This window comes from Lepisosteus oculatus, chromosome 10 (assembly GCF_040954835.1).
Source record: "Lepisosteus oculatus isolate fLepOcu1 chromosome 10, fLepOcu1.hap2, whole genome shotgun sequence".
NCBI lineage: Eukaryota > Metazoa > Chordata > Actinopteri > Semionotiformes > Lepisosteidae > Lepisosteus > Lepisosteus oculatus.
In genome coordinates, this window is record NC_090705.1 from 13873340 (window position 1) to 13891792 (window position 18453).

The following is an 18453-nucleotide window of genomic DNA, read 5'->3' on the forward strand; positions in this document are numbered from 1 at the left end:
TTTTGTATTTTCACAAAATGGGACATTATAGGGAGAGTCAATAAGTTTGTAAAGCAATGTTCATAAATTGCACAGTCTAATTAAGAATAAATAAACTAGACACTTTAGCTCAGTGGACAAAGTAATGTACCTATTCATGTTTACTTTTCTTGTTTTCTAGAGGTAGGATTCTTCTAATGCCAAGACAATTAATTTAAAAAGACATGAGAGTTAATTTTGTTTTGATCCTTTTTTAATGTTTATTTAGTGAGTTTATATATTGCTGGCCACACGGGTTATTGGTTGCACTATGGCTATTTTAAAAGCAGTTACCCACAGGCTAGATTCAGAATGGGTTAGATTGAGGCTACATAATCATTAATACGTTTGAGTTTCCAATGTTGTTGTTTTTTTTTTCAGAAAAAAAAAATATTTTAATTTTTTTTCAGAATCTGAAGAATTAAAAAAGCGAACTGAACGTGAATATTGAATTCTTAAGTCGTAATGAATTCCCCAGGGTGTAATTTCAAGGCGATTTGTAAGTCATCACAGATGGCAGAGAAAAAAACGCAATGTGAAGATTGTTTTGTAATTAATACGCCCTCGACGTGCCAAAGAGTTGTTCCTAAGCGCTAAACTTCACCGTCAACTCACTGTTGATTCACACCCACGATGAGCTGGCAGTATCGCTTTGCGCCTGCGCAACCGGGTCTTGCAAGTGAGTGAATGTAAATCATAGATTCTCTATGAGGGGAAGCGCAGAGTGATGGGACCCAAGTGAGGGAGAAACAGCGAGATATCACTCTCCGGGCTGGTAATGACAGGTATTTTTCGTCTGAAATTAAAATGCATTTAGATAAGCTTAAGATACTATCGTAAAGCGACACTTTTCCTGACTTTATCTTTGAAGTGGCTTTATTTTCCAAAAAGCTTTCGATATTTTGTGGAACGCTTTCTATACAGGGAAATGTTTGCATTCGCGTGTAATTCGGTTGTATAATAAACGTACTGTACGATCTGGATTACATAAATGTCAGGAGACTGGACAAAGGCATTGCTTACTGCTTACTGAAAAGGTTACGTTTTTCATTAACACTTAAGGGGATTATTTGTACGATGTTGGCGTTGTATGTGTCAATCTGAAGCAACGCGTTAAATATATAGTCTTGCACTTATGTGTAAGCTACAGTATGTCCTTGTCGCTTCGCAGTAGACTTCCTTAGTGTTGACCATTATCTTGGGATAAGCAATGCTTTGGCGTCACTGATTACGTCCAGCAAATAGTAAAGACGTTTCAGAACCATGGAGAGCGTTCTGTAAAGAAGCTGTGTAGAAACGTACTGTACTGTTCCGAGCTGTTTACTAAACCCTTTTTTCAATTTATGTAACTGTCTAAGACGTTTGACGAAAGCACTGTTCTGACATTGACATTTACAGTATTTAATTTCAATTAAATGTTATGTGTGTGTTAATCGCCCTGCATTTTTTTAATCACATGATATCTTCTGGTTTAGTTTATACAGGTGTGCCTGAACATATTAATGTTTTGTTTTTGATAGAATAAACTGAATAATTTGTACTTTCACAAGCATATTTTGCAGTGGAAGGTTATGTGTTGCTTTGTTTAGAAAACCTATAATTTCATTCCAAACCTTTGGTGCACTGTGAAACATTGTTCTTTGTGTATGGAATGTATTTTATCAAAAAGGGGAAAAAAAACCTAAGAGGTGCAAATGCTTTCATTAACAAATTTTTTGTAAACTACAAGATCTGACATGGTTGATTTTGTTTATTTTTGTTTATGTGGTTGTACTTGAGTTCTTATGCTATCTGGTAAAAGCAGTTTGAGTGTCTTAGATAGATTATCATAATTCCTAAGATAAAATTCACTTGTTACATCTATGTCTATCCTTTTGAAGACATGATTTGATTACCAGTAGTGGGTCTGCAGACCTAGCAGAGCGTATCATTGTGTAATAGCTTTTCAAGTCTTTTCTGCACTGCCTCAGTGTCACAAGGAAGTAGTGACTAAGATGGATTGATTTATTACTGTACATATTTTTGTTGTTTAGTAAGCACATGTCAATTAAATTATAAAACAGTGCAGTGGTGTTTTGAGGATGTTATTGCTCATGGTACAGTAGCTATACATAAAAATATGTAAGATGTAATTTCTTTGCATCTTTCTTTTTTCATAAGCTATCATGTTGCTTACATATTGTAATGTCAAAGTTATATTGTATATCTACATATAGATTACCTTTACTTAAACTCCCAATCATATTAAAGTTGTATAGCCAGAAACTGGAAAGAATGGAAGATATTGAGGACATTTTATCAAATTATTCCATTTCAAAGTCAAAACTGAAAGTTGAAGCGGAGAACCTAGAATACAACATATAGATTGCTGTGCAAAATTACAAAATGGAGTTGTAGTCATTGATTCACTGATATCCTTTAAGAAAAATCCTTAAAATTGAAGCATCTAGGTGTGGCTCTAGAAACAATAATGCTCAAGCAAACCTGTAAGACAGATGGGTTACATTGTTTCCTCTTCTTTTTAAACCCTCTTTTGCTTTTTGTATCTCTTTTTGGAATTCAGTCAAAGAACAGCTGTAATTTCTTGAATAATTGATTGCTAGGTCTCAAGGAAGGTGTTAAATGCCATAAACATAATTAAATTTGATTGAAGAAAAGTAGAACTGCTGTGAGTAATGTTTTAGGCACTTGACAGTGAACTACAAATGCCTAATATGGATGCACTTTTGCTTTACAACATTGTTTTAGATAATTTAAGGAGTGGGCAATTGCTATTGCTTATCTTTGTGATCTTGTAATTAAAAGAAAACACTTTCTATAATATTTCATGGTTATATTATAATATTGAGAAATATTATGTCTCAGTAAAATATGATATACTGTATACTGTATATAAATGTTTTGTTCCACAGCATGCTTTTTTCTTGCTGAGTACTTCTAGAGAAATTGTTTAGCTCACAATTAATTATATTGTAATACCTCAATATTTGGAGCTAAATGTTATATTAGTGCAATAAAGGGAATAACATTTTTTATATATGGAACCAAACAGTATATTATTGAACTTTTCATTAAACAGTATATTGACTGTTTGTCAAAAAGGATGATTGTTTCACACTTTCATGTTTGTGTGCCATTCTCTGTTGCTCAGAATCATTGGAGGGAAACCTTGACTTTATCCAATGAAATAAGGCCAGCCTTATCATGAATGTTTAAGATCTTGGCTTTGTCAGCTCTTGTAGTCTTACACATTGTTAATTATGGAAGACATGGTTGTGATTATTATAAAGATTATTTTAAAACTCTGTGCAGAGAAGTAGTGAAGGTTATTCGAAGATCTTCTCAGCATGCCTGGGAAACTGTGATTTTCTGATTCCATGTATGTTCCAGATGTGAAGAATGAGTTCTTGCTCAGAGATCTGTGGGTCAGAGCATGCTGAGCAAGCACAGAGTGCAGCAGAAAGTCATTATCAGCGCTATGGAGTCCGTTCGTACTTGCACCAGTTCTATGAGGACTGCACAGCCTCCATCTGGGAACGTGATGAAGATTTTCAGATTCAGAGATCGCCAAGTCGGTGGAGCTCTGTTCTCTGGAAGGTAGGAAGTCCTCTCACCTGAATTCATTTTACTTGTATGGATTATGAAAATAAGCATAATTAGTTAGATTTACTTAAATTACTTTTCATTGAGTTTTATCCAAACATATTTGTCTTTCCTTTTTTTCCATTTTTTGTTACCTAAATAAAATTATCAAAGGAACTGCAAGGAAAAAAGGAAAGTTCCCCCACTGTTATATTACAATACTGCAAAAAGTCACAAGATAACAGTAGTTTGCTTTATATCCTTTCAGCAGTATTCTATGACAGATAGGTCCAGTAGAGTGGAACATAGAAATGGTATAAACTACAACTTAAAGATTCTATTAATTATCAGAAGATTATTATTCCCAAGACAGGTTGCAGTAGCCTACAGTACAGTAGATCATTTCCTGTTAGCACAGGGAACAAGGCAGGACAAAAAATTACATGCCCTCAATTGCAGGGCACACACACACATGAGAACACAGTGACAATGTAGAGGTATAAATTAACCTGCTGTAGTTAGCATGTCTCTGGAAGGTGGAAGGAAACCAGAACACTTGGATAAAACAAACACAGGGAGAACATGCAAACTCAACACAAAAGGTGTTCAGTCTGTAATCAAACTGAGTACCCAACATCTGCAAGGCAACAGTGTTAAACATCATGCCACTGTGCCACCTGAAAAGTCATTTATGATATGTGAGTGAATCCCTAAGTTGAAAATCAAATGGGTTGAAAGCACTGTACAGTACATACAGTAGATGTTTTTGAACCTGGTTCTGAAGAGCTGAAGGGTTTTCTGTTGTTTTCCCAAATGAATATCTCAATTAGATCAATCAATTGTTGAATTACTAAATGCTAGTGTGATCATCCACCATTTGTTATTGCTGATAAAAATTACAGAACTGTAGCTCTCCAAGACCAGGTCAGACCTCAGATATAAAAGATGTTATCCTCATTTGATGACTGAATTTCATTCTGCAGTCATGTTTTTTTCTTTCAGGTTGGACTCATGTCTGGAACCCTAGTCCTCATTATTGGCCTGATAGTGATTGCTGTTGGCTATGTCACCTCACCAAAAATGGAGGCCTTTGGGGAAGATGACCTGCTTTTTGTGGATAGTCATGCAATGAGGTTTAATCATGCTCTCGACATATGCAAGATTGCTGGTGCCATTTTGTTTTGCATAGGAGGAATCATGATGGTAATATGTCTTTTGATGTCTGCTTTTGCCAAAAGTTATTCAAAGGAAGAAAGGTACCTACAACAAAAATTCAAAGAAAGAATAGCTGAATTGCAGGCTACTGTTCATCCAATTACAAAAGCACCTACTCCTGGAGAGAGTAAGATTCCTGTCACACTGTCTAAAGTGCAAAATGTTCAACCTACTTCTGAAACCTGATGTTATATACAGTATCTCAGTTACATCCCAAGGTGTTTCTTTTAAGGTCAGCTCATGTGATTTCACCTAAATAGACACATAGGAAAGAAAAGCAATTACAGTATGTTAATAATAATTAGCCCTAGAGCAGCATGGTCGTGCAGTGGTTAGAATTGCAGCACTGGGACCCTGGGTTCAATTCTGGACCTGGGGTGCTATCTGCATAAAGCTTGTATTTTCACCCCATGTTCACGTGGGATTCCTCTGAGTTCTCCTGTTTCCTCCCACAGTCCAAAGACATACTGTACTGATAGGTTAATTGGCTTTTGGGAAAATCAACCCTGTTGTGTTTGTGTCTATGTGTGCCTTGCCATGGACTACCATCCCATCCAGGGATGTATCCCACCTTCCACCCACCGGGATAGGCTCCGGCTCCCCTGTGACCCTGCATTGGATATAGCAGTTAGAAAATGGATGAAGGATCATTAGTCCTATTTCCAATGCATTTTTATTTTGAATTTTAATCAAAATCAAAATGTGGTATTCTCTGAATGAAACAAAACAGTTATAGATGCTGTCTGTGTAGGATTCTGTAGATAATAAAGATATTATTTTATTTATACTTCAAGTTGAACAGCTATTCTTAAAGTACAGTAAAAATGGAGGAAACAGCAGATGTATGGAAATTTTATGTGTGATGACAGATTGGTTAATCTATCCCTATTTATAGTATACAGTATATTGAACATGTTAAACTATTTTAGATAGATACTTTATCTTTAGAAGTGATATACAGTATTAGAAAACTAACCTCACAAGTATGTTTAACATAATATAAGACATTGTATTCTCTTTTTTTTTTTTCTAAGAGAGTATGATAAACAGGAACAATGTTTCCAGAAAATCTGTTTAACTGTGTCAACGTCTGTGAAGACTATTTAAATGCCTACATGTTATATTTCACAATAAGATTCTAAAATATCCTTTTTGTCATTTGGAATCATCGGTTATTTTTGTTTTTACTTGCTTCTATACATTTGCTGGATAATGAAAATGATAAACTGAGAGCTTATTCATGAATATTATGATTTAGCCAATTGGCTATGCCTAACTTCAGGATACACATTGTTGTGAAGGATATAAGCTTTTGAAAATGCAATTTATTTGCAATTATTTGTTTGACTACAATGCACTCCAATATAAAAGAAAACTACATTTTTCCTTTCAAACTACATTATTTGGAAGTAGTACTTTTACAATACATAGGAACAGTTTTGTAAATCAACTACTATTTTTTGATTAGGTGTTGAAGAAACTAGCTAACAAAAAATGTTTCAGCACAATATTTGCATTATGATAATTACCTTAAGATTTGTTCATCCAAGTTCATTAAAAAAAAATATTTAGTATTTATATATGATTTTTATGTTTTTATTTTTTTTATTCCAGTTGCATGAATTAACATACATTCAGTGATGTGAAAAAGGTCATACATGAATGCAAAGGTTTGTTTAGCATTTTGCCACTTATTCAAGAGGACTCTTATTGTGTAATCATGTGAGTTGACCTTATAACTGAACACAGTTTCCCATACATCTTTCTCCTTAATATTTTTATAGCAGTTAGAGGCCTTCTCATATGTGACCAGTACTGTCCAACATGCCTTTTTTGTCAGAGGCGTACAAGTTGAAATATGCTTTAATCTTTTTCAACCCTGGGCCCTTGTGTTAATATAAAATAACATTGAAGTTTAAACCTCATGAAAATCAAGAGTTATCCTTATGACAACCAATAAAATATAAATGTATGGTATTATATTTAGAGAGTAAGGTTCAAATAATATAATTATTTTACTTCACACTTGTGGCTCAATATAGTTTTGTCTATTTTTGAATGGATTTAATAAAGAAGAAATAAAGATATTGTCAATTTAAAGTGTCGATATTTTTACATATTTTTAGTGTTTTATTGTAAATAATATTTTTCTGTGAATATATTGCAGTTGTTCAATCACTGTCCTTGAGGACCACAGGACATTGTAGTTTGTGTACCATTAACTATTTTTTTAAAATTATGCCATATTTAATCATGCCAATAAATCCATAGGAATAAATTCCTCAATGACTGTATTTAGAAATGACTAGAATCAGAAAATAACAGAAATGAGTTTGGTAATGAGCTACACTTCTTAATACTCTCTAAGACAATGTTTTTCTTTTTCTTTTATGAATAAGTACTTTCTTAACATTCATTAGAGCTACACCATTTACTGGAACTATTGTAAATTGTTCACTGTCATTTAGAACCATTAAAATGTCAATAATAATTTCTAATACAAACTTCCAACCATGAGTCAGCTAAATTACATTTGAATAATAGCCATCTCTGCTTGAAAAAATTTGGAAAGCCAAAGAAGCATCCCAAATCATTGTTAATATCTTTAACAACCTTCTAGGTGAGTTGCACAGACGTTTATTAACGAAAAAAGGAAGACAAAGTACTAGTAACAAACAGTATATGCATAAGGGCACACATTAGTCTTGAGATTTTAAAATTGGTTTACTTTTATTTCTGTGAAATGGTGAATCTCACAAAAACATTAATAATTTAATAATACTTGTAACTCATACTTTTCTTGGAATATTTAGAAATACATTAAGGAAAAAAGACTTCGACAATTACTTAATATTGATTTGGGTATTATTGTTTGGACATTATTTAATATGAAACTTTCCTATTTATCAACAGTTGCAAATGAAAGGAGGCCATTGGCCTATCTGTCCCATCTATCCCATTTGGTAGATAGTAACAAATTGATCCAAAGATAGTCCATCTTCATGGCTGCTCTCAAGAAATGCCTGAATCATCCAGCCATTTCTTGAGTAACCAGGGCAATGACTTTAATAACATATCTACTTTGTTCCATAGTTCCACAACACTTTGGGTAAAGAAGTGCTTTCTGTTCTCAGTTTTAAATATACTTACCTGTAATTTCCACTTGTGTCCTATGAGTCAGATTTCACTGTTCATTCTGAATAAATCTGCAGGTTTTGACTTTGTTGATGCCTTTGAGGATTTTGAATACTTGTATCATGTCTTTTCTGTTCAAGACTGAAAAGGTTCCTTTAGCCTGTTTGTGTAGGACATTCCCTTGAGAATGTACAGTATGTGGTTGCTCAGCTCGGGACTGATTCCTAAACAACAGTGTATTTTTTTATTTGGTGACCAAAATTCTGTACAAAATTCTACATTCCTTCTGGTGGATTATAGAATTTGAACATAACCCATTGATTTAAATTCTACAATTCTAATATTTTAACGTATCTTAACATTTTGTTTGCATTTTAATCTTGAGGATATAAATAATGTGTCACCATAAACAATGAACTCAAAGTAACCTCTTCTCAATGTTTTCTATTTTGTATTTGTAGTATATGTTTTGATATGTACATACAAAACCCTGCATTTGTCTCCATTAAACATCCCCTTTTTAATTTTATTTGCTGTCATTTGCAAACTTAATATGTTTAATTATTATACTGTATCGCTGCTATAAATTAGGAATATTTTTGGTACCAGTAGAGAACCCTGTGGAGCTCTATTAATTAGCTGAATCTGAACTGAGCTTTCACCTCTTATCTGTACTCTTTATCGTCTATATTTTATAACCGTTCTCAATTCTGACATTTGCATTTCCCTGAATGCCTAGAGCCTGTAATTTAAGTATTATCTTTTATGAGAAATGTTTCTAAAATAACCACATCATATTTTGTGTATCCAATACTATTGTTACTTGTTCAAATAACTATAATAAGCTGTTTAGGCAGTACCTATGTTTTCTAAAGCTGTGTTGACTAACCCGAATATCTGTTTTCCATACCGTACTAAATATTGTTTCCATAATCGTACATGTACAGTAACTCAAACTTATTGGTGTATGATTACTTATTTCAGGTTTTTCACCCTTCTTATAGATGGAAAATGCACTAGCAATTATTCAGTACATGGTAAATATCCCTGCCTTGAGTGACTATTGGAAGAGTTACAGTACTGTATGTCAGTGGCTTCTGACTAATATCTTTCACTTCCTTGAGTGTAATTGGTAAAATACCTTTAGGCCCTGGGGACATATTCATCTTGAGTGCTTCTTCTTTTTTTCTAAATTAAAATTTTGGTTATTGTTCTTTCAGGTTATAGAAACCACATATGACCAAAGATGAGCAAATGTACAGCATAATAAAACTATTATACATGGAAATTATGCACCAGAAAATAATGATTTATAGGTTGGCCCTCTTCCAAGTCTTGTTTGCAAACAAATCCATTGTGATAATTCTTCCACGTTAATGACTTACAAGGTTTTTAAAATGCCTGGAGAGTAGAATTTAGGATTTGACAAAGTGCATAACTTCATTTCAGTTAAAGACTAATGACAAATGACAATGTAATTTAATATATGAGTCCATGGTGTATTAATAATGTACTTTATTTTTTCAGGTAGATGCTTTTCAACAAACTCAAGTGTTATGCAATAGTGCACACCATATACACATACATTAAAAGAAAGCTCAGTAAAGCTCAGTAAATTAACCCAATAAAATTAAATTACAAATAAATTATACATTAATGGATAAAGTAAAAAGATAGGACTTTGAGGCAGTCGTAAATCTGTCAATCTGTTGCTAATTTATTTGGACAATGAATTTAACATGTTGCTGCCCAAGAGTACATTATATTGCCTTTAAATGTGTAGTGCCTTGTTTTTGGTAGAGTGACAATGTATGGATTATAGTACCTCAGAATAAGTCTTGGACATAAACCATGCAATAAGTCTTTAAAACAAACTGTGTGCATACAATATCGTATCATAGGTAAATAGGAGATCCTTAAACACCACTCTAAAATTCATTGGGACCCAATGGAATTTACACAGGATGTAAGTGAGGTGCTGATGTATCTTAGTTTTAGCCAACACAAGAGCTACAGAATTATGGGCATACTGAAGCCAGTTAGTAGCTTATAAGATGTTCTAATAATCAAGGCATTTCAAAAGACAAATTCTGATTAAATAAAGGCATACAGTATATTGATATTACATCATCAGTGAAAGGATCTTCATTGTTAACATGATCAGCGCTATGCAAATGGTAAAGGACACCCTTATGAAATTCCTAACAGGGTTTTGAAAGATAATAGAGTGTCAAAAGTAACACCAATGTTTAAGCTTCTGTCCAGGGTTTAACTGCAGTACCATGAATAGCAGCACTGAAGAGCTCATAAAAGGAGACTTTGAACACAATTCCCTGTCTTGTCAAAGTTTAGTTTAAGAAAGTTTTGTTGTATTTACAGTATATCTTAATATGAGACAGGCACCTACTGTATAAAGTGAGAAACCCTATTTGGTCTACAAGTAAATATCTGTGTAATCACCATAGAAGAGAAAATCAAACTATTGATCAAATAGTATCGAATAAACATGTACTGTATGTTTATATGTAAATAATAAACAGTTAAAGTCACAGAACATAATGAGTAAGATGAACATCACCTGATTTAAAAAGAAAGCATTGATTAAATGGCTTCTGGTAACCACATAGGAACTAGTGTAACTAAGAGAAGTACCTGTGATAGTACCAGTGCCTATTCCTAGATACTTTTCGATGTGCATCAGAGGAAAGCTAATTGACAGCATCAAACATTACATGTAAGCCCAGAAAAAAAGACTATATTAAGTGATCTGGGGTTAGAAAACATCAACAAATCATAACCATAACAAGTGCTATCACAGCACTGTGTCTTTGTTTAAGCCCAAACTGGATATGTTCACAGACTTCATTAGATGCAAGGAGTGATTGTAATTGAGTTGCCACTACCCATTCCAGAATTGTAGTGATAAGAGGCAATTTGCAAATAGGATAGTAGTTGCCAAGTACTTGAGGAGCCAGGCCAGTTTGTCTTTTGAAGGAGAAAGGACAAGGTTGTTCAAAGCAGATTTGAAGACTACAGGTACAAGACCAGATATCAGGAACGTAATGATAAGGAAAGTAACAGATGAGCACCACAACAAAGAGATGCAAATGTTAATATATCCAAATTAAGAACTGTAACAATACTTGTTAACAATAACAATACTGATACCAACGTGCTAGGTAAACAAATAATAAAGATTTTGGTCAGTTATTTAAAAGTGTTACATAACAGAAAGCTTAGTCCTAAAATTAGAAAAGAGATGTATTATTTATATTTTATAAATAATAATAAATAACCCAAAACATTATACAATATACAATAGTCACACAATGCACAGATGTTTGCAATTCAATACCCTTCAGAGCCCTACCTTCTATGGACGTAGAAAATCTAGAATTCCACTTTTGTAATCTAAAAATTTAAAAAAACAACAATCTAATAATCCGTAGAGAAAAACTGTATACTAATGAAATGGATCCTAGCCAGGACTGAATTTTCCTTACTAAGCAGAAGGCTCACCAATGAACGGAAACCAATTTCCCTTTTCTAAACAAAGGTATTGCTAAAGTAGAATGTGTGGTTTAATCCTGTAGATTCCACAATAAAGGAAATCTGAATTTCTAAATATATAAGTTAGTAAGATCTCTTATATAATAAAGAACAGTCTGGAATTCTTTTAGCATCCAGATTAACTGGAATTGGACTGGTTTCAAATCTAATTTCCAAAAGGCACTTACTTAAATTTTTGACAACGGAGAAGATGATACTGTAGATGATGCTGATTCCTTCTTCCTGTGTTTATGCTGTGGTCCATTCCTATGGAGGCAGCTTGTGTTTCTGTCACGGATGTTGGAAGGGACGAACCATGGAATGGCAGGAGAGCGAAAAAAGACCCTATGCATAGCAGCAGGACGGGGGTTAGCCTTGACTCAGCTGTTCAGGAAATGCTGTATAGAAACCTATACCCTCATTCCACAGACGTGGGGCGACCTGGTGCTAGGCTGGTCTCAGGACATCCAAACCTCAATGCTGAGCGAGGAGGAAAGCGTGACCTGGAAATATATAGCCCCAAACAGAGACACACCGGAAGGACAAGCAAAGCACAGGAAACTAGGGACAGGACAGAATAGGAGCGCCCTCTAGCTGTAGAAGGCGTGGCAGTTTCCTTTCTTTTTTTTTCAGTATGGAATAAATCTGTTACCTGTTCCTTTGCAGCCTATGCATGCTGACACAGCTACCTCCTTGAACTACTATTGAATATGTATTTTAATATGGTTGATTTAATGATTTAACAGTGACTTTGTTTCGTTTGAGTAAATTATTAGGACTTATTTTGATCAACTGTATTTTCTTTAGTAGTTCTTTCTTTAAAGACCCAGTGACATCTCTGTAAATCAAGCAAATCAATTTTCCTGAAACCTTCACCATAAGGTAAATTAGCTGGGAGCTATCAATGTTGCTAAATGCATCTGTTCACATTTACATTAACAATATGAACAATTAATAAATGTGTTTAAATGTAATTTTATTTAGGTAAAAAGTGGACCCCATAACATAACGCACCACTGTTTAGATTCATGGGGAATTGGTATTGGTATTGGTACTCGTTGTTGCAGGCCTTGCCACTCACATTGTGTTATCTCTTAATGACATTGCAGTCCCAGGCAACAGCTGTTATACAGTACAGTAGGTCTCCTTTCATTCTGCTCCTTCCCAAGTGCATCACACACGATGTGCTATCAGCACCTGACATGCTTCCTCCCAACCTTCCTACCTTTCTACCTTATGCTTTCTAACACTTTCTCAAAATTAGACATTCTACCTACCATGCATTTGACCCCAACAATACCACCTCTTCCCTTTGCCATATTGGACCTTAACCCCATCACCTAATTTCTCTTTTACATCCCTTCCTCAATGTCAGTCAGCCTACCCACCAGGCCTCTGGTGCAAGCAATATCTTCTCCTCTTCCTTTTCCTGCTGCTTCCTTCCCTTTACCCTTTAAAAACAGTCGACTGATCTCCCACGAACTTCAGACATTTGCTTTTCTTCATAGGCTCCTTGCCTGGCTCCAGCTCTGCCCACCCTATCCTTCCTCACACTAATACTCGCTTTAGGGACCTACCCTGAACATACAGTAGAAAAGCAATCTATGGAGATATGAGGTGTCAGTGATGAAAAATATGACTCAGTCTAAATGTACTCAAAATAACTTGAGTTTTTATTTACCGCATTTAACTTACTCAGAAGCTGTGCTAGAGTGAGTCATAGATCTCAAACTATAATAAGATGAAGTGCATTTCAAGATGCTGTAGACAAATAATATTTGGGTGACACTTATTTAATAAATTATTTAAAAAAATATTCCTGTAGATTGTTACATAAATTACACTTATACAGTATGTTTGTTTATACATTTTTGCGCTTTGTTTTCAACCAGCTCAAAGAAATAGAAAAATCCTGTCCTAAGCTCAAAAAGATAATGGTCCTATCTGTGTGGAATTTGTGTTTCCCGATGTTCACACATGGGTTGTCTCTGGGTGTGCTGGTTTCCTCACATAGTCCAAAACACACAGGCAGGTAAAACTGGCCTTAGGGGTGAGAGTATGTGTGTCTGTGTTTGTATGTGAATGTCTGCCCTCTGACTGACGGGTGTCCAGTCAAGGATGTAATCTAACTTACACCCATTGCTTGCTGAGACAGACCCTAGCTGTCCTGAAACCCTGAATTGGCTGAAGCAGTTACAAAATGAGTGGATGGAGGTTTTATATTGATTACCACTGACGTATAACAGTGAGGATGTCTCCCTCAAGGGCACAAATTGGTGAATATTAAGAATTGTTGTTTATTTGATTTGAATTAAATAAAAACCCATGACAAAACAACTCATCCACCAGTGTTTTATTATAAGCATTTTATTTGCTAAATCACTATTTATTCACTTCATTATGTATATGTATTATAAGTATCATATACTGTATGTAGCTTATACATTCATTGTTGTTGCATACAGTATTTGTCTTGTAATTACAAAACAATGAGAGTTTAAAGCAATGGAAATCTGCATTTTATCATTCCTATTTTATTAAATAATGTTGCCAAATTTCACACAGTTAACATTCAGTAATAGTATTGAGCAAACTATCAAAATAGAATATTAATATATTTATTCCTAGGTTAGCAAAATTAAAATGCATGCAGGTTTCCCTTTAGCATATATTCTGTATCTATGACCTATAACAAAATAATACAGTTTGAAGAAAACTGTGCAATTAAAGTGAACACACAATTACAAAAAGTAGCTCCCTAGCCAGAATTAGATGTTCAGCTGATAATTTAAAATACCTCCAAAAACATGTCTTGCAACAGGCTTTGCAGTTTGTAAGGCTGAATCCATGTAAAAAAGGGGCTAACAAGATTTGGATACAGTACTTTACAGATAGTCTACAGGTACTGTAGCTGTTCATACATTAGTGCCAATAACCCAGTCAGTGTTTGTGGCTTGATTTCTGTCTCTCTATTCCAATGACTTACACTTTCTGTCATTTTAAACTCTGATTAACAAAGAACATTTGCTAAAAACAACTGCAAGTTGTATAAACTCACAAATATTTATGTTTTTATATCTGGATTCTGGATTATATGCAGGTAGAGTATTTCAATTACTCTGCAGGAAAGTTGTCACCGATGTATTTGCAGTGCATATTACCCATGTCCATGAACAGAAAACACAGAAATGAACTAGACATTGTCTGAATTTATTTCTAAACATCTCTAGTAGCAGGTTTTTTTAGGCTAGACTACAAGCAAAAAACAGTTGCCCGGTTATATTTCAATAATTATAACTAGTAAATGACAAAAAAATTTAGATAACTGTTCTATAAAAAACTGAAAAGAGTATTTCTACATTGTATTGCATGTTGAAAAGATAAGATATTCAGTAAAAAAAAACATACTAAAAGTAACTTGATATCTGCATTGGTGACCAGTTCACCACTATCACACAAAAGTTTCATAATAGTTTTGCACATTAATACGAATAATTAAAAGGGAATAACAAAATAACATTGAGTTCAAAAATACTTTATTACTCTATTACTCTATAATTAGTTTAAAATTATTAACATCTTAATGTCAAAAATATAATATTTCAAAACAGCAGCACAATGTATGCCTTTGCCTAGACAATTTTTCAAATATTTTTCAAAGATTATTAAAGGGAATTGAAAATTATATTTCTACTTACCAATATTTATCTTAAAATGTAAAGGTAGTGCATATTATAATTATACAAAATCATTTTTCTTAGGTTCTCATTGTGATAAATAATTAAGCTTAATAGAGCTTCTGAGTTCAAATGCAGCTGGTATTTTCATTTCTCTGAGTACATATATTCTAACATATAGTAATGTCTTTAAAGCACAACAAAATCTTTGTACTTAAATAGAATATCCACTATGTAGTTTGTCGTTATCCTTTTATTAACATACTCTAATTTTTCAGCAAATTTTTTAATGCTTTCAGATTTTGTTTTTCTGTAATGAATCTAAAACTTACTCAAACATCTGTGTATGTATGCACTCTTTATGAAACATGTCTGTACTTTCATGGTTTCTTCCATATGACCTTTCATTAAGGGTGAAAACTCTAATATAGGTGATTTAATTAGTAGAGTACCACAGAGATCTGTATTAGGATCACTGCTCCTCCTAATTTATATCTGTAATCCAGATTCTGGCATAACTAGCAAACTAAGCAAGCTCACAGAATATACCCAATTTAGGATAAGCAAACACTTTGTAGAAGCTACACAGGAAATTCAAGTGCAGAGCATTAGATACAGGTAGCAAAAGGAACATATAAATTAATATAGGAAATGATTAGTTTCAAGAAGCTGTCTGTGTTTAAAGCTTAGGTTTCTTTCATATAATTATTTTGAAATGATGTTTGTCTTGTAGCTAATGTGAAATAACAAAAAACAATACTTAGAGAATGTCCAGATATAAAGTTAAAATAGTTTAATTTAAATCTGGGATTTTTATGTTATAATTTCATGATTCACTAATGTAACATCAGATACAAATATTGTCATATATACTGTGGTATTGTGTGGTAATATTTACTGTGGTAAATATTTTTGTATACTTGCACCAATTTAATATTTTCTCACCATTATGAAAGATATTGTCCTCCAGAAAAAAAGTGACCTTTTACATACAAAGAACTGAATCTATTTAGTTTTCAACAGAGAAGACTACAAGGAACATGATTCAAGTATTCAAAATTATCAAGGGTACTGACAAAGTCAATATATTGCACTTCTTAAAAGCCTAAGCTAAAACATGTATCAGAGGACACAAGTGGAAACAAAACAAAAGTGAATTTAAGACTGAGAACAAAAGGCACTTTTTACACAAGGTAGGAGACTGGAAGATACTACCTAGCTATTAAAATGTAGCTTCTTTCAGTAAGTAGCGTGATGAGATCCTTTGTATCACTTAGCTACTGTACTAGCAACCAAATAAGCTAGATGGGAAAAAATTGAATCTAATTTGTAATCTTTCTTATGTTCTAAGTACATTCTTCTTATGCACTGCCTCTTTATTCATCATTTTTCTCCTCCCCTTCCTCATTCCCTCCTTCTAGTTTATCCACTGACTCCATCAGACTTTTCTTTTCTTCTTCCTCCATTCCTCTATTGTCATCGTGAGGTGTTCCTGGCTCTTCTTCTTGTTTTGCTTCCTCCCCTTCTGCTGTGTTTGCCTCTGGCTGTTCCTCTGGTTCATCTGCTTTCTGGTTTTCTTCCACCTCTTCTTCATTTTGTGATTCTTCTTTACTAAGTTCTTCCTTGGTTTGGGGTTCATCGTTCTCTTCTTCCTCATCTTCCCCATTCTCAGCTGGCGTCACCTCAGTTTCTGTATCATTTTCTTCCTCTTTTCTGGTCTCCTCCTCCTCCTTGTCATCTTCTCCATGAGAAGGCTCCTCTGTTACTTCTTGTGATTCCTCTGATTCCGTGCTGATCTCTTCATTTGCAGGATCAGTATTGTTGTTGGTTTGTTCAGTGGTTGAATCTTCTATTAGATTTTCAGCTGCATCTTCTCCACTATTAGATAAGTCTTCTGTAGATTCCACCTTAGGAGAGTCTTCTTCATTCACTGCTTCTGCCTGCTCGTATAAGAAAAAAAAATTACATCTGTTTTTAATTTTGCTTTTATTTTCACAGATTTCTGAAGTTTTGCTGTACTTTAAACTATTTTGGCCTGCATGTTTCTTAATGGTTCTGAGAAGTAAACAATGTCTCACCACTCAGAAATAACTCAGAAGTAAACAATCAACATTTTCATTTATAATTAAGGTCAAGAAAATATTTTCTTAGTACATTAATATTTGTTGTCACCTCCTTCATTGTTATTTACAGTAAAATATATTATTTATTTGTGTGTACAGTAAAGTACAAGAAAGTACAGTAAAAGAAAACTAATGTATGAGAGTAGTACAATGCATTTTTTGGTATTTCACATTTGATATCAAATAAAAAGTAACAAATATAAAAAATATAATTCAGGTGGGTAGCTGCGTCTGCATGCGTAGGCTGCAAAGGAACAAGTAATAGGTTTATTCCATGCTGAAAAAAAGAAAAAAGAGAACACAACGTTTCGGCCGTGGAGCCTTCTTCAGGTGTCACAACTGAAGATGGCTCCATGGCCGAAACGTTGTGTTCTCTTTCTTCTTTTTTTCAGCATGGAATAAACCTATTACTTGTTCCATAAAAAATATAGTTTTGAAAACTGTATTAAATCCAGGAAAATGTATTCAAATAACATAGAATAATTAAAAATTGCACTTTTAACATTTACTAAGAGTAGGAAATGGGAAATCCTTCTTCAACTCAACCATTATTCAAACCCTTATTTAAAATCTGTTTTCAAACATACTGTAAATCACATATTCTAAAGTTGGTATGTCTCCCATACAAAGTATAACCAGCCTGTCAAAGAAAGCAATGGAATTCTTTATCAGTAATAACAAATTGAGAACACTGGCCTACAAAATAATGAAAGAAGAGTACTTGACAGTCTATAATTAAGCATTTGCTGTGAAAAATGATAAGACAAGTGGATATATTTGTAAATGGTTTTGTTTCTTTAGGTTCAAATTCAGAGAAAAGAGGATGTTGAGCTGCAATAACTTAAAAGACCTGCAAAGCATATTTAAATTAGCAAATAATCTATAATCATACATTTTGATGATAATCAGTTTCAATGAAACTTACTAGTGTTTTAGATGTAATACTTGGTCTTACTTATTTTGTAAGAGAAATGTGATAAGATAGTTAACATTATACAGTATATACTAACAGCTGTGATTGTCAACTTAACTAAAGTCCTATTTACACCAGCATACACAACGTGAAAGCTCAGTGCTTCTGATTCAATAAATCATTTTCACAACACAGGCTGACAGGAGGTAAACATAAAACATTTTTGAATCAAAAACCAAGG

At 33.7% G+C, this 18453-nt stretch overlaps 2 protein-coding genes across 5 annotated transcripts in view; one reads left to right on the plus strand and one right to left on the minus strand.

Annotated features, from left to right (window-relative positions):
* The first annotated feature begins 690 nt into the window (after window positions 1–690).
* nrsn1 (neurensin 1) lies at window positions 691–8479 on the plus strand. 2 transcript variants are annotated; one of them, XM_006635881.3, is made up of 3 exons: window positions 691–803; window positions 3409–3615; window positions 4603–8479. In XM_006635881.3, exons 2-3 carry the CDS (start codon window positions 3418–3420, stop codon window positions 4999–5001), a joined length of 597 nt encoding a protein of 198 aa, XP_006635944.1. In that variant the 5' UTR covers window positions 691–803; window positions 3409–3417; the 3' UTR covers window positions 5002–8479. The 2 variants fall into 2 exon arrangements, with proteins under 2 accessions (XP_006635944.1, XP_015213094.1); XM_015357608.2 differs by having other exon boundaries at window positions 706–793.
* Window positions 8480–15137: 6658 nt separating this feature from the next.
* LOC102696068 (doublecortin domain-containing protein 2) overlaps window positions 15138–18453 on the minus strand; it is a 40684-nt gene continuing 37368 nt past the window's right edge. For 2 of the 3 annotated variants that reach the window (XM_006635934.3, XM_015357606.2), the window contains one exon: window positions 15138–17116. In XM_006635934.3, the coding sequence (XP_006635997.2) occupies window positions 16553–17116 (564 nt within the window). In that variant the 3' untranslated portion in view covers window positions 15138–16552. Of the gene's footprint in view, window positions 17120–18453 lie in introns of all 3 variants that reach the window. The other variant, XM_069194933.1, reaches the window with a different exon arrangement.

Excerpts from the sequence above, each read along its gene's own strand:
- nrsn1 (XM_006635881.3), top strand. The coding sequence starts at position 3,418 with ATGAGTTCTTGCTCAGAGATCTGTGGGTCAGAGCATGCTGAGCAAGCA. Across the intron at positions 3,616-4,602 it reads GGAGCTCTGTTCTCTGGAAG|GTTGGACTCATGTCTGGAAC; the intron begins GTAGGAAGTCCT and ends TTTTTCTTTCAG.